General features: G+C 39.1%; 1 protein-coding gene across 1 annotated transcript in view; it reads right to left on the bottom strand.

Moving 5' to 3' along the window:
- myo1f (myosin IF) overlaps positions 1 to 15,541 on the bottom strand; it is a 155,483-nt gene that overhangs the window by 26,920 nt on the left and 113,022 nt on the right. Inside the window, exons 15-20 of the mRNA XM_060845959.1 lie at positions 12,782 to 12,867; positions 10,647 to 10,728; positions 5,977 to 6,083; positions 3,804 to 3,902; positions 901 to 1,045; positions 282 to 396 (exon numbers count right to left, since the gene is read on the bottom strand). Of these exons, the coding sequence (XP_060701942.1) occupies positions 282 to 396; positions 901 to 1,045; positions 3,804 to 3,902; positions 5,977 to 6,083; positions 10,647 to 10,728; positions 12,782 to 12,867 (634 nt within the window). The remainder of the gene's footprint in view (positions 1 to 281; positions 397 to 900; positions 1,046 to 3,803; positions 3,903 to 5,976; positions 6,084 to 10,646; positions 10,729 to 12,781; positions 12,868 to 15,541) is intronic.

The raw sequence follows: 15,541 nt of genomic DNA, 5'->3' as shown, positions 1-15,541 counted from the left end.
CAAAAGCAGCCCCTCAGGTTCCTTTTAAATCTTTCCCTTCTCATCTTAAACCCTTGCCCTCTAGCTTTGGACTCCTCTACTCTGGGGAAAAGACCTTGGCTATTCAGTTTATCCATGATTTTTTATAAATCTCTATAAAGTCTCTGGATAAACTATTTATATTGATAAACTTAAAACTCCTTTACATTAGATTTAACTCGATCAATTCACCAACATCAGAGAGTTTCCCATTGGTATATACCTCTCTTACATATTTCTTGTAATGACCATTAATGCGTTACCTTCTTCTCTCATCTGTTCATACTTTCTTCGTGCAATGTATTTCCTCCATGCTTTTTGAATGGTTCTTGCAAATTTATCAAACTTCCGTTCTCTCATTTCTTCCAACAAGAAAAGCTGTCATGTCAAAATACTGGATCAGCAAAAGCTTAATGAAGAAAACCATTGCCAGAACAGGTAGTAGTAAAAGGTTAAGAGAAATATTGAGATCACAAACCATTCATAATCAAAGTTAAAAAATCACACAACATCAGGTTATAGTCCAACAGGTTTCATTGGAAGCACTAGCTTTCGGAGCACTGCTCCTTCTTCAGGTAGTTGTAGCACCAAAACCTAGTGCTTCCAATTAAACCTGTTGGATTATAACCTATTGTGGTGTGATTTTTAACTTTGTACACCCCAGTCTAACACCAGCATCTCCAAATCATTCATAATCAAACATTCACGGCTGAGCAAGTCATAATTGCCACTCGTCAGCCTTCACTGTAGGAGCCATCTTAGTACGAAGTGAGAAATGTTAAGTCATGCAGTTGACTTGATGGTGTTTCATAAATAAATCTAATTTTGGATTCTAAATCATGACAAATAAGAAATGTCAAAACAATCCACAGCAGTACGCACCGATTCTGGATTCTTGACAAATACTTTGGTTTTCCCCATTTGGTACTGGTCAGTATCAATATTGACAGAACGAAGAAGATGCAGGGCTCCTTGGCGCTCATCGCCACGCCAATAAGGCCAGGTCTCTGGTGTAAGGATAGCGTACCTTTAACAAGAACAAATCACAGAGAGCACATATTTTAGCCCTATGAGAAGATGCATGTAAATATCTATCTTTATCTTCATAAAACATATTATTTTCACTTGCACTCACCCTGATTACAATTTCTTTTGTCATCTTTTTGGTCATGTTTCCGTGTCAGCTTGTTGTATTGGTAGTCTGATTAGTAAGGTTAGATCACAAGGGATTCATGGAGAGTTGGCCAATTGCATGCAAAATGGGCTTGACAGTAAGAGACAGAGGGCGGGCACGGAGAGGTGTGTTTCAGACTGGAAACCTGTAACTAGTGATGTTCTACAGGGATCAGTGCTGGGTCCACTGTTGTTTGTCATATATGTTGACAATTCGGTTGAGAATTTAGGAGAATTAAGTTAGTGGATGGCACTAAAATTGGTGGTACAGTGGACAGTGAAGAGAGTTATCTGAGATTACAAAGTGATCTTGATCAATTAGGCCAATGGGCTGAGGAGTGGCAGATGGATTTTAATTTGGATAAATATAAAACTGACAAGGGCAGGACTTACGCAGTTCATGGTAGGTCCCTGGGAATGTTGTCGGACAAAGAGACCTAGGGATACAAGTACATAATTGTTTGGAAATTGCATCATTGGTAGATAGGGGTGGTTAAGGAGGTGTTTAGCAAGCTTGCCTTCATTGTTCAGACCTTTGTGTATAATGGTTGAGATGGCATGTTGAGGTTATAAAGGACATTAGAGTACTTTAGAGTACTGTGTACCCTCCTATAGGAAGGATGTAATTAAACTGGAGAGAACTCAGAAAAATTTACCAGGATGTTAAGGGGAATGGAGGGTTTCAGTTATAAACAGAAGTTCGGTTTGCTAGGACATTTTCACTGGAGTGTAGGAGGTTGAGGAGTGACCTTATAGAAGTTTATAAAATCATGAGGGGCATAGATAAGGTGGATGGCAAAGGTCTTTATTCCTGAGATGCTGCCTGGCCTGCTGTGCTTTGACCAGCAACACATTTGCAGCAGCGGCAAAGGTCTTTTCCCTAGGTTAGGGGTTTCAAAACGAGGGGATTATTTTTAAGGATAGAGAAAAAAGATTTAAAAGGGACTTGAGCGATACGTTTTTCACACAGAGGATGGTTCATATGTGGAATGAACCACCAGAGGAAGTGGTAGCTGCACATATGGTTACAATATTTAAAAGACATTTGAATAGGTACATGAATAGGAAAGGTTAAGAGGGATTTGGGCCAAATGCAGACAAGTTTAGTTTAGTGAACTTTATTGGTGCGGATGAGTTGGACTGAAGGGTCTGTTTCTGTGCTGTTTGATTCGCTGACTTTATTATAAATTTTAAAATGCATGCTTAAGAGAAAATCTCATGTTTTTTCACGTTTTGCAGTTACAGGCTCTAGCCACAGGTTGGTGTTCATCTACCATTTTTTCCTCAGTCACTAAAACCTTTTGGAGATAACCCTTTGTTGGCATAATGGACTCTTCACTACACACTCATCTATTTAACAGTGAATTTATGCTTGGCAAGCAACATTCTCTCCCCAATGTCCAAGATAAACGTTTAAATTAAATAAAATGTATTTCACAAAATCATTTAACTTATTTATTGAATTGTTTTATGCCTTTGTTAATTACCTAAAGGCAGCAGCCTCTTGCAAAAATGTTGAACTTGGATTTTAATATTTTGTGCCAAGCTGTAACATTGTTTATAAAGAACAAGTTACAATGTAACTTGTTTCATCCCAGGGATTAACGTTGAATTTAGTTTAGATTCTGCAATTTCCATTGCAATAAATATTGTGCTAATCACACATATTACTTCTAGATTTAAATGTCTTACTTACTTTCCTGTCCTTTTCAGTTTAGATTCCCTCTGTCTCAGCACTGAATTCTAACTGGTGTTAAAGTTCCCTGTCTTGCCTTCTATCCAGAACAACCTTAGTCTGTCACAGTCACAAGCACACAAACTTTTGCAGCCTCACAAGTTGCACATTATGTGCTTTCAACTGCTGTGAGCATCAAGGGAGATAAATCATAGGGGCTTTCTTTTTTCTTTTCTCTACCCAGAAGTATTAACACGCACAAATGAGTGACCTTCCCACCACCAATATCATCGTGACTTTTTTATCCTACTGATCACCACCAGTAAACCCCCATGTAGCCTTTTGAATATTTACAGGCAAAGCTGGACTGTTAATCCAGAGATCCAAACAACACTCTGGGGACTCTGGTTTGAATCCCACCATGGCAAATGGTGGAATTCAAATTCAATAAATATCTGGAATTAAGAGGTCTATTGATGACTGTTGATTGTTCACTAATGTCCTTTAGGGAATGAAACTGCCATCCTTAGTTGGCCTACGTAAGACTCCAGACCCACAGCAATGTGATTGACTCTTAACTGCGCTCTGGGCATTTAGGGTTGGGCAATGAACGCTGGCCTAGTCATCCATGAATGAATAAAAATAAAAGCCCATTATGAGCAATGCCAATCATGAAATGTGAGGGAGTGGGGCTGGTGGGAGCAGAGGGAGCAGGAAGTAGGGACTTTCATAAAATGCGTACTTTGAGAGCTTTTGTTTATTTGCTGCACACGATGAGTGGCACAATTGCAAACAGGAAGTGATGAAATCACTGGGAAAACACCTAACTGGATTTGGTATCTTAATAGCAATGATGATGACCAAAACCACAGTTCATTTTAGCTCTATTTTAAATAATGACACATTTGCATTAACTCCCTAACAGTGGGAAACGTACCTCTGTATGAATTTTGGGAAAGCTCTCCTGTAAGCAAATCCCGCTCGTCGGACTCGGATATTTTCTTTCAGTCCCAGGTATTCAACTTGGTGCTTCACTCTGAAAGATTAGGTTATGAAAACAGAGATTATACTAATACCTCAGTAAAAGAAGGAAGCTATTTTTGATTTTGGTCAGAAGGGTTACTGATACATCTTGACAAACCATTAGACTGGATTACTGAGTGCTTAAAATGACTGATGCTGAGACTGAATTTTTAAGCAAGTCTACAGACTAAATTACTATGCAGAAACATCCTGTAGATCTTGGGCCAGAGGTTGTTGATCATGTTGCAGTCTTATTTTCTAATGGAGCCCTCAAACATTATTTTCTGTAGCACACACTGAGACAAGTGAGCAATTAATTCCACGAAACATGATATATTTGTCCTAAATGTAGTAGGATACTTTTCATTTCTTCATCTTCAGAACTGTCTTCAGAATGTCCTTCATTCTTCCTTTTGTCTGTCAGCTTCATTGTGTTTAAGAGTGCAAATCAGAAAGGTATGAGGATGAGGATGAGGATTTCAGTTTGTTGCCTTTCCTTACAAGAGGTTGTGTTTGAGTACTGGAGTTCCTTAGTCTAGATTGGTATGACATTTGAAAAAGCTGCATGGTGAAAAAAATGAAAACTCTTTGTTACAGCTGAACAAGGAGGTTAAAAGGAAGGAAGGTGATCCACCCCTCCCCTCCTGGTCACAAAAAACACAATCCAGGCACTGCAGCTAAAGCCACACATCATTTCCCAAATCCAAAGGATGTTCAGTCTCATTAGGATGCACCAAGGTTACAAGTGGGTGTAAACTTGTAGCAAACAGGCAAAACACTTAGAACTCATGAGGATACCAGTGGATGTTCTTTCAGTTCGAAAATGTAAGCTTCCACCATTGTCACCACTAAGATGTGACCACCATTCATTCATGAATGACACAGCACCTTTATCAACCTGGGCTAGATTTTCAATTCATAGCTTTCTCACAAGAAGACTCTACCTGAAAATGTGGCTATGATATTGAGTTCCTTGTACAAACCCAATAGGTGTGGCTATCCATATTTGTGAAATTACCCCAGGACTATTGGCCGGTTTTGGGTGGAGGTTCATTTGGATTGGTTTGATAGGCAGATGTAAAAGATTGAGAAGACTTAGCCACATTATGGTAAGCAGGTATACCTGTGCCCAAGTATGAAAGACTTTTTAAGCCATGTAATTGTTTCTGCTAAAATCATGTGTATCTCTGGCTGACAAGCCAAGGAAATTCCACACCATGATATTTAATTTATGAAAAAGAAATCCTAAATGGAAGGACTTGAACTTCCAGATATATGTATGACAAAACTATGGATCATGTGATAACTTGTGTATTCAAATAAAGTTGAAAATATCATATCATTGATGATCACCACAATCAAATATCACAAATATAGCAATACTGAGCAGAAAGTGGAAACTGTTGCTGTGCTTGACCTTTGAAGTAATGCATTTACTGTGATTTTCTTGTTAGTTGCCAGCCCAAGAAGTGGCAAAAAAACAGTAAACAATTGGATTTGACTTCAGTGTAATAATTGTTCTTAGGATGTGGGAATCATTGGTTGGGCCAGCATTTATTGCCCATTCATAATTCCCACTGGGAATGTGGTGGTCAGTTGCCTTCTTGAACACCTGGAGTCCATAGGTCCACCCACACTGCTGTTAGAAAGGGAGTTGCAGGATTTCATTCAAACTGCTGCTAGGTTTGGAGAAAGACAACATTTCATCACACAAATATTCAAGAGTGCCATGTTGTAATTGAATCACAGTACATTTATTTATTAGGCTGCGGCTGTGTGAGTTTTGGACATTTATTCCCAAGATGTGGGAATAATTTATCTTGTTGCTCTGATTTTTCAACTATGTAACTTGTTTAATTGTTTCAGAGAATATAAAGAGTCTACCCAATTGCTTGGACTGAATTGATTCATCATTTTTGCAGCAAAACGTCAGGCTCCCCTGTAAATGCCCATTTCTGTTCCAAGCCAGTTTTATACATGAAGGTGTCTTAAATACTTCAAAGCTTTGTATTAAAGGGAAAGCATTCTAAAATGATTATAAGACAAGTTGTTCTTAGAATACTTTATATAAGACCAAGGCAGCATACCTGCTCTCTTCCCAATCTTTGGGTCTCTTAGTCTCATTCGGTTTTATGCAGCGAATATAATGTGGAGTACACTTCATTAACTTGCTGACCAGGTCATTTGCTTGTTTCTAAATCACAGGAATGATACAAGCACATGTTAAGCAATTTGAAGAATGCCCATGATTAATTAAACGTTAGGATTCCATGCTAAAGAAAAGCAAGTTTCTTTTAAATGATGAAACAAATTTTTACATATTTATACTCCCCGTACTGAGCCAGTCATGAAACAAACCAGGCAGCTTCATACAGGTGCTTACATTACAGGCCAATCTTCACAGAAGCTGAAGGGTGAACCAGAACCAGTTTACCACTCCAGCAGCGTACATGATTGATTAAATTATATGTAACATTAGTTAGCATATCACATGAATGTTCAAATTGACTTGGTGCATTTTTCCTGTGGATCAGATATGCAAGAAAAAATTGGCTACTTCAGTAGTACATAAAAAGGGCAAAAATCAGGTGGATTCGCTGAAATAATGAGGAAAAGTTTAACGTTGAGGCACATTTAAGACGAATAAGAGGGAGTGGGGGCTTACAGTCATGAAGTATGTCAATACACTCTGAAGTCAGCTCCAACACTGATTCCTCAGTTGTTCAGCATGTTCAGCTGGCGTCAGAGTATGTAACCTCCCCATGTTCAGCTGGCGTCAAAGTATGTAACCTCCCCATGTTCAGCTGGTGTCAGAGTATGTAACCTCCCCATGTTCAGCTGGCGTCAGAGTATGTAACCTCTCCATGTTCAGCTGGCGTCAAAGTATGTAACCTCCCCAGAAAGACAGGTTGACAATTCAAATATTTAATCACTTGATTGTATGAAGATTGAAATTGGCATTCAAACATAACGCTGCATGCTTGGATTTCCAAAGCTTCTTGAAATATCATTGATATTAAGGCAATAAGAAATGGTAATTCATGGGGCTGCTTATTTGTCATTGTAGTTGTATGACGTTTATTCAATGCTCACCAATCCAAGACGAATATTTTAAATATAAAGCAGGGCAAATGTGAGGGCATGAAAGCAAAGCTAAATAAAATGAATTACAAATTAGACTAAGGTAGGGCTTTTGGCACAGAATGTGTTTACATTGTTGAACAGGTTGATTTGGGGAAAAAATAAAAGTATCGATGTGGTAGTGTCATTTATGGGGGTATTTCAGAATACGCAGATTAGATATATTTCAACGAGAAAGAAAACTCAAAGCAGAGAACCTGCTACCTATGGTTAATGAAGCAAAGTTAAAAACATGTCAAACATAAGGCAAAAATATGTAATTGTACAAAACTCAAATCAGAAGATGAACAGAATATATTTTAAAAAAGCAAAGATTGACTAAAAGATTAACAAAGAGGGAAAACGTATGAAAGAAAGCTAGACATAAATATAAAACAAAAAAGTTAACCAAGTGAGCATGAGTTCTCTTGAAAAACATTCGATGGAATTAATAATGGAAAATAAAAAAAAGCTGATGAATTGAACAGATATTTTGCATGGGGATCTGCTATAGAGGTTATAAGTAGAAAGTAATCAGGAAATGGAAGAGAGGAAGTAACTCAAGAAAATTGCAATCACTAGACAAACATCACCGAACAAATTGTTGGAGCTGTGGGCTGATGAGTGAGCTAGTTAATGGATTAGTTTTAATTTTACAGAATTTCCTGGACCTGTAAAAGTGCCATTAGAATGGAAAATTGTGAATGCAACCCCCTTTATTGAAAAATGGAGGAAGACAGAAAGCAGGAACATACAGACACACGTTTCATTGGGAAAATGTTTGAAGTGATCATTAAAGACGTTAAAGCAGGGCATTTAGAAATGTTCAAGGTAATCAGGCTGAATTAGTATGGTTTTGGGGAATGGAATCATGTTTAATCAATTTATTGTATTTTTCGGGGAAGTAATGTGCTGAGGGTAAAGGGTACATCCAGTTGATGTAATATATTTGAGAAGGCATTGAGGAAGCACTGCATCAAAGGATTTTGTAGAAAATAAAAGCTCAGGGTGCAGGGGACAACTATCAAGAAACAGACAGTTGGTACAAATGGGTAATATTCTGGCTGGCAAGATGCTGAAAAATGTGTTGCTGGAAAAGCGCAGCAGGTCAGGCAGTATCCAAGGAGCAGGAGAGTCGACGTTTTGGGCATAAGCCCTTCTTCAGGAATCTTTGGATGTTGCCTGAAAAAGAAAAAAATCCTTGGATGCTGCCTGACCTGCTGTGCTTTTCCAGCAACACATTTTTCAGCTCTGTTCTCCAGCATCTGCAGTCCTCACCTTCTCCTAGCTGGCAAGATGCAATGAGTAGTGTGCCACAAGGAATAGTACTCAACTGTTTACAATTTTATATAAATGACAGAAGGTATGGTGACTAAATTTGCTGTTGACACAAGCCATAGTGTCATAGATTCATACAGCACAGAAACAGATGCTTTGGTCCAATGCATCCCAATCTGACCTGGACTCATTTGACTTGGCCCATATCTCCCCATCCCTTCCTATTCATATATCCATCCAGTTGCCACTTAAATGTTGTAATTGTATCAACCTCCACCACATCCTCTCGCAGCTTGTTCCATACTCACACCAGGAAAAGTTACCCCTCAGGACCTTTTTAAACTTTTCTCCTCCTACCTTAAATTTATGCCCTCTAGTTTTGGACTCCCCCACTCTAAGAAAAAGGCATTAGCTATTTACCTTCTCTGTGTCCCTTATCATTTATAAACCTCTATAAGGCCATCCCCTCGGCCGCTGATGTTCCGGGTAAAAAAGGCCCAGTCTATTCAGCCTCTCCCTAACACTCCATCACTCCATCCCAGCAGCATCCTTGTGAATGTTTTCTTCACCCTCTCAAGTTTAATAACATCCTTCTTATAGGAGGGAGACCAGAATTGTATGCAATATTCTAAAAGTGGTCTCAGCAATGTCCTGTACACGCACAACATGATGCTCCAACTCCTACACTCAATGTTCTGACCAATGAAGACAAGCATATCAAACATCTTCTTCACCACGCTGACTACCTGTGACTCCATTTTCAAAGAACTATGCACCTGCACCTCTAGGTCTCTTTCTTCGGCAATACACCCAGGATCCTATTATTAACTGCATAAGTCCTGCCCTGATTTGTCATTCCAAAATGCAGCACCTCACATTTATCCAAATTAAACTCCATCTGCTGCTTCTCGCTTCATTGGCACTTCTGATCAATGTCCTATTGTACTCTAAGATAATCTCCTTCACTCTCCATTATGCCATCTGGAATTTTGATGCTATCTGCAAACTTACTAACCATGCCTCCTATATTCACATCAAAATCATATATGTAAATGATGAAAAGCAGTGGATCAACGCTGGTCATTGGCCTCTCATTGTTAGGAAAATATATTGTGAAGAGGATTAAGGAAGTTACAAAGGATATAGACAGGGTTAAGTGTGTGGATAAAGATCAGCAATTGGAGTATAATATGGCGAAATGTGAAATTATCCATTTTGGCAAGAAGACTAAACAAACAAACATATTATCCAAATACTGAGAGATTGCAGAACTCTGAGATGCAGAGGGTTCTGGTCCTACTGAATGAATTGTAAAGAGTTAATATGCAGGTACAGCAAGTAATTAGGATAGCTAATTGAATGTAATTATTTCTTGCAGGGAGAATTGGATACTAAAACCGGAAGGTTATACTTCAGTTATACAAGGCATTATGAAACCACATCTGGAGTACTGTATATGGTATTGCTCTCCTTATTTGAGGAAGGATGGAAATATATTGGATGCAGTTCAGGTAAGATCTATTAGACTAGTAGCTAGAATGGACACATTATCTGCTGAGAGAAAAAATAGACTTTATCATTTGTTTTTTAAAAGAGTAAGAGAGAACTTGATTGCAACGTACAAGATCCTCATGAGCCTTATGGAGAATCCTTAGCCACATGATGCTGATTGTGACAAGCCTGAGGCACCCAGAGTTGGTCGTAACATTGGGGATAATGATATGGTCATACCTAAGACCTTTCCTCAATTCCAAACACATACTCATCCTGCTACCACAGATGTCTTCTGATCCAATCCATCTCCTTCTGCCATCCGAGCTACCTTTTCTGCTGAATGGGTCTGGGTGGGTTACTCTTTGCAGAGTCAGTGTGGACTTGTTGGGCCCAAGAGCTTGTTTCCACACTGTAGGGATTATATGATTCTCCTATGTTTCTGAATTTAAAATACAAATTCCCTCATATATTTCTCATGGCCATTGGACTTCCCAAAGCATTTTTATATCTGAAAAGTATTGCATTGACGAAGATACTAACTGGGAAAACTGACTCAAGTCATAAAAAATATTTAATGTAATGCCTTCAGATTTGTTAGATAGTAGAAAGTGAGGACTGATGAAGGGCTTATGCCCGAAATGTCAATTCTCCTGCTCCTCGGATGCTGCCTGACCTGCTGTGCTTTTCACGATATCAGATTTGTCAGGAAATAGTGTTGTGACAGTGTCCAGGAGGTGCTTCAGAGGGTTGAATCTCCCTCCGTGCCAGGAGCAATTCTCAGTCTTGGGAAACTTTCTATCAGGTTCACACGTATCTAAAACATCATGCACTCTTAACATATGCAAATAAAGAATTTTAACTGCACCTTAATCTTCATGCTTGCAGTAGTTGGCCTGCCTTTCTTCTCATTCTGTAGATTTTCTGGAAACAGCATTTGAATGAAGGGGCTGGAAAAAGAATCAGATTAGTCAAGAAATACTCTCCCATTTAACTACGAATTAAGTTAAACCCAGTTTGGGCAGTTGCTGAAACTATCCAATTTTCCTTTCACAGAAGTGACAGATGTAGTCAGCATATGAAACCCTACATAGGCAGAAAATTAACTTATTCTCTCTTCCAGTTTTCTTTCTTTCTACTCTGAAGATGGTGACTCACTGGGCTACAGTTACAAAGATACTGATAAGTTACAAAGATAAAATCAAGGCCAACATTTTTATTTAATAAGTTTTTGTCAAGTACATGAAATATTTTGAACTAAGTGTGGACAGCTTGGGAAAGGGGTGGGTGGGGGAAGAACAAAACAGTCTGTGACTTGGTGAAAAACAAAAGCGATTTTAAAGAAGGGGATGATAGCACATGACAAAGTGTATGGTAATGCAAAGGAAGGAATTAAAAGGTCGATTTTCGAGGTGTTGTGAATGGCAAGAGCAGAATCATTACAAAATGGTGTCAACCAAAAAAAATGGGAGCTGTGTCTATATACATGCAAGCTGCTATTGTCGTGTCCAACATTTATTTCTCAACAAATGTGACTGAAATAGATTATCTGGGCCATATCACATTGCCTTTTTGGGGCACTTACTGTCACATTTCCTACATAACAATGACTATATTTGTAAAGTCTTTAATTGGGTATTAAGTGCTTGGTATGTTCTGAGGTTGCAAAAGGTGCTTTGTGAACATCTCTTTTTTTACATTTCCTGTCTCTGTAGACTCTCTGATTACAGTTGCATTTCTCTTCATTTCCCCTTCACCCCCAGGTATTTTGTTCCATTCTGCTGCAACATTACTTGTGGATAAAAGTGAAAATATTGCACAGTAGGGAAAACTATTGAGCCGATGAAACAAAAACTGATATTTCCTTTGGCAAGCCAATGAAATCCAGTCCTACATCAAATAGTTGGTATTGTTTTAGAATTTTCTCAACTAAAATGTGATTGAGCTACCATAGAGATGAATTCCTCAGATCTGAATTATTCATGTTATCTGTAATCCTTAGAGAGTTCTAATCCCAACAGTCCCTCTTATTAAACATTGACAAAATCCTGTCAGAATTTTTTTTTTGTATGGCCTTACTTTTCTGATTCAACTGGGTTGTAGTTCAATATGTACCCGCAGTATTCTGGTACTTTAACCGAGTATCATTCTTCATGCATGTCTGAATAATAATTTGTGAAGTTTTTGACCATATGAAATCAATACAACCAAACATGTTTCACTGATATGTTTCTCGGGAAAGACATTTTAAAAGGAAGAAGAGAGACAGAGGTAGGATTGAAATAAATCCAGAAGACGTGGACTAATATTTTGTTCCATTGTTCCTATTTTGACCACATACATCTTCAATAGCTACTTTGAAATCAATTTACTGCTGAAATGAACTGTGTTAGGATGACGCAGACCAAAATACTCTTGGGTTTAGTACAAAGCCATAAAGTGAATTTATGCTTTGGTGAAATGACAAATTGAAAGCCATAAAATCACGTTGGTGCTTGAGTGGATTGATTGTATTGTCCTGGACTTGAATCTGCATTTGCTCATTGTATAAAAGTTGACTTGTTTTGAAACAACAAGAACACACACATATGGGAACTTAAACAAATTTGTTATGGAAGTAAAGACTTCAGAATTAATAGTAAAAGATCAAAGGGCCATACAACTGATGTGATGTATTGAACATACCTAGATTGCTGTTAAGTCTTTAATCATTTCGATACGTTGCAAGTTTCGATTCATTAAAATGTAAAATGACACTTTGATCTTTTATGAAAACTTCTGTGTCCTATGATCCTGCCCCATTAACTACCTGACAATGGAGCAATGCTCCAAAAACTTGTACTTCTAAATAAACCTGTTGGACTATAACCTGGTGTTTTGTGCTTTTGAACTCGGTATATATGAGAAAAACAAAATGTGTAATTAGAAAGCTACAGTTTCCAATAGTTGATTGAAATGATGACCATTTTTGTTATCATATGAGATGAAAATTCAAGAACCTACAATTCACTGGTTTGCATGAGCTCTATCAAATCGGTGAAGAGGACATCTCGGTTGCGCTCACAAAATCCGTTGACATCATACGATACCTGCAGTGGAATATTTCAAATAAAACTCAAATGTACATATGCTGAATGTAATAACTGGTTCCCCTTTGTCACAGTGTTTCCTTTCTGGCATTAGATCTTTCAGCTTCATGAGGTGCTATTCTTTTGCATTTTTAAAGGGGACTTGCCAATTTTGGAAAGGCAGGTTCAGATCAGATACATTTCATACTCAGATCCCGAAATGTTTAGACTTTGGTCATATCCCAACTCACCTATCAGATAACAAAGAAAAACTGATGGGAAGCTTCAATGTAATTTTCCAAATACATCTAGCAGCCCTTGAAACCTTGCACTTCCATTTTTAATTTGGAAGCAGGATGAGTGGTGGATGTGGAATTTGCACTCAGGTGGTTGGAAGTTCCAAAAGGGTAAAAACAATGACTGCAGATGCTGGAAACCAGAGTCTAGATTAGAGTGGTGTTGGGAAAGCACAGCAGGTCAGGCAGCATCGTCCTATCTTCCTGATGAAGGGCTTTTGCCCAAAATGTTGATTTTCCTGCTCCTCAGATGCTGCCTGACCTGCTGTGCTTTTCCAGCACCACTATAATCTAGCCTCAAAAACCAGAAATATCGATTGTGTGCCATGGAGATTGGTATAGGCAAAAGTGAGGACTGCAGATGCTGGAAACCAGAGTTTAGATCAGAGTGGTGCTGGAAAAGCACAGCAGGTCAGGCAGCATCCGAGGAGCAGGAAAATCGATGTTTCGGGCGAAAGCCCTTCATCAGGAATGGAGGCAAGGAGACTCCAGGGTGGAGAGATAAATGTGGGTGGGGGGGGGGGTGGGGGGGTGGGTGGTTGGGGGATGTGGGGCTGGTGAGAAGGTAGCAAAGAGTTCAATAGGTGAATGGGGGTGGGGATGGAGGTGATAAGTCAGAGGGGAGGGTGGAGCAGATTGGTGGGAAGGGAGATTGGCAGGTAGGACAGGTTATGAGGGCAGTGCTGAGCTGGAAGGTTGGAACTGGGGTAAGGTGGGGGAAGGGGAAATGACAAAATTCGTGGAGTCCACATTGATGCACTGGGGTTGAAGTGTTCCGAGGCGGAAGATGAAGCGTTTTTCCTCCAGGCGTTGTGTGGTGAGAGAGCGACATTGGAGGAGGCCCAGGACCTGCCAGGCATTCTAAGCAAACAAATACTGAATCAGCACTACAGAGTGTCAAACTCTCAGGGACTTGGGGGAGGGAGGGTGGGGGTGGGGGCGGAGGAGGGGGGAACATGCAGGTGGTGCTCTCATGCATTGCCCTTGTCCTTTATGACTTTGGTGACTGCCCTTCATGATAGTGACTATGGGTTTCGAAGGTGCTATCTGAGGAATCTTGGTGAATTTCTGCCATGGAACTTGTCGATAGTACACTCCAAACTTGTGCCATGCAGATGGTGGATACCTAGAGGGTTTTAGGGAGTCACAAGGTGAGTTACCTCTTGCAGTCTTCCGAACCTCTGACTTGTTCTCACAGCCACAGCATTTATATGACAAGCCCAGTTTAGTTTCTGGTCAGTGGAACTCCGAGGAGGTTGATAATGGGGGATTCAGCAATGTTAATACCATTGAAGGGGTGATTAGATTGTATCTTATTGGAGATGGACATTGCATGGCATTTGTATGGTGTGAATAGTACTTGGCACTTGTCAGCCCAGGTCTAGATACTGTCCAGTCTTGTTGCATTTGGGATTGGTTTGCTTCACTATCTGAGGAGTAATGAGTAGTGCTGAATGTTGTACAATTATTAGCAAACATCCCCACTTTTGACCTTGCAGATCTTCCAAAGTCTTGAAAATTGTACAAGTCTCTCTGTTCTTTAGGAAATTTTATAGAGAAACTATGGAAGTCCAAACCAGTTTGCCTAACATATGGCTGTTGTCAAAAAATTACCAGTGTCAATAATGAAGGAGGAAGTGAATGTTTTCAGCTGATCAGAAAGTGCAGTGTGGACTTTTAAAAGATTGGTTATGCTTGATGAATCTGAAGTTATTTTAAAAAGTGACTAATGTAGTAAACAGAGGAATGTCTTTTGGACTTCCAGAAGACATTTAGTGGAATCCCTGACAAGAGACTGTTAGTTAAAGTTGAAGTTCTGGAATTCAGCTATTGACCTAGTTAGGAGATTGAGCATAATGAGGCAGAGGATAGAGATAAAGGGCAGATTCTCTAATTGGCTGCATGAAACTTGTGGTATCTCACGTAGATCTGTGTTGGCACCTCCACAGTTCATTGCTTATTAATGATCTAGATGACAGATTACAGGTATATGTCTTCAAGTTTGTCAAATTTTAAGTGCTGTTGTAAGATGGAAACAAACATTTTGAGAAAAACTTACAGATTAACAAAATGTGTTTTGTTTAAAATGGATTTTAGTACAGGCAATATGAAGTTATCGACCTTTGGAGGAATATGGTTGCTATCTGCAGCTGTTATGACATGACAAATGCTGGGAAAGGAACTTGCAAATGGTTGATTTGATTTGATTTATTATTGTCACATGTACTGAGATACAGTGAAAAGTATTGTTTTGCATGCCAACCAGAGAAATTACATCTTACATAGGTATAATGGAACAGAATGCAGAATCTAGTATTACAACTACAGAAAAGGTGCAGAGAAAAATTAGCTTTAATATATGACAAGCCCATACAAAAGTCTGATAACAGCATGGAAGA

The sequence above is a fragment of the Hemiscyllium ocellatum genome, chromosome 28 (assembly GCF_020745735.1).
Source record: "Hemiscyllium ocellatum isolate sHemOce1 chromosome 28, sHemOce1.pat.X.cur, whole genome shotgun sequence".
Classification (NCBI taxonomy): domain Eukaryota; kingdom Metazoa; phylum Chordata; class Chondrichthyes; order Orectolobiformes; family Hemiscylliidae; genus Hemiscyllium; species Hemiscyllium ocellatum.
This window is presented reverse-complemented; position numbering and strand designations above follow the sequence as displayed.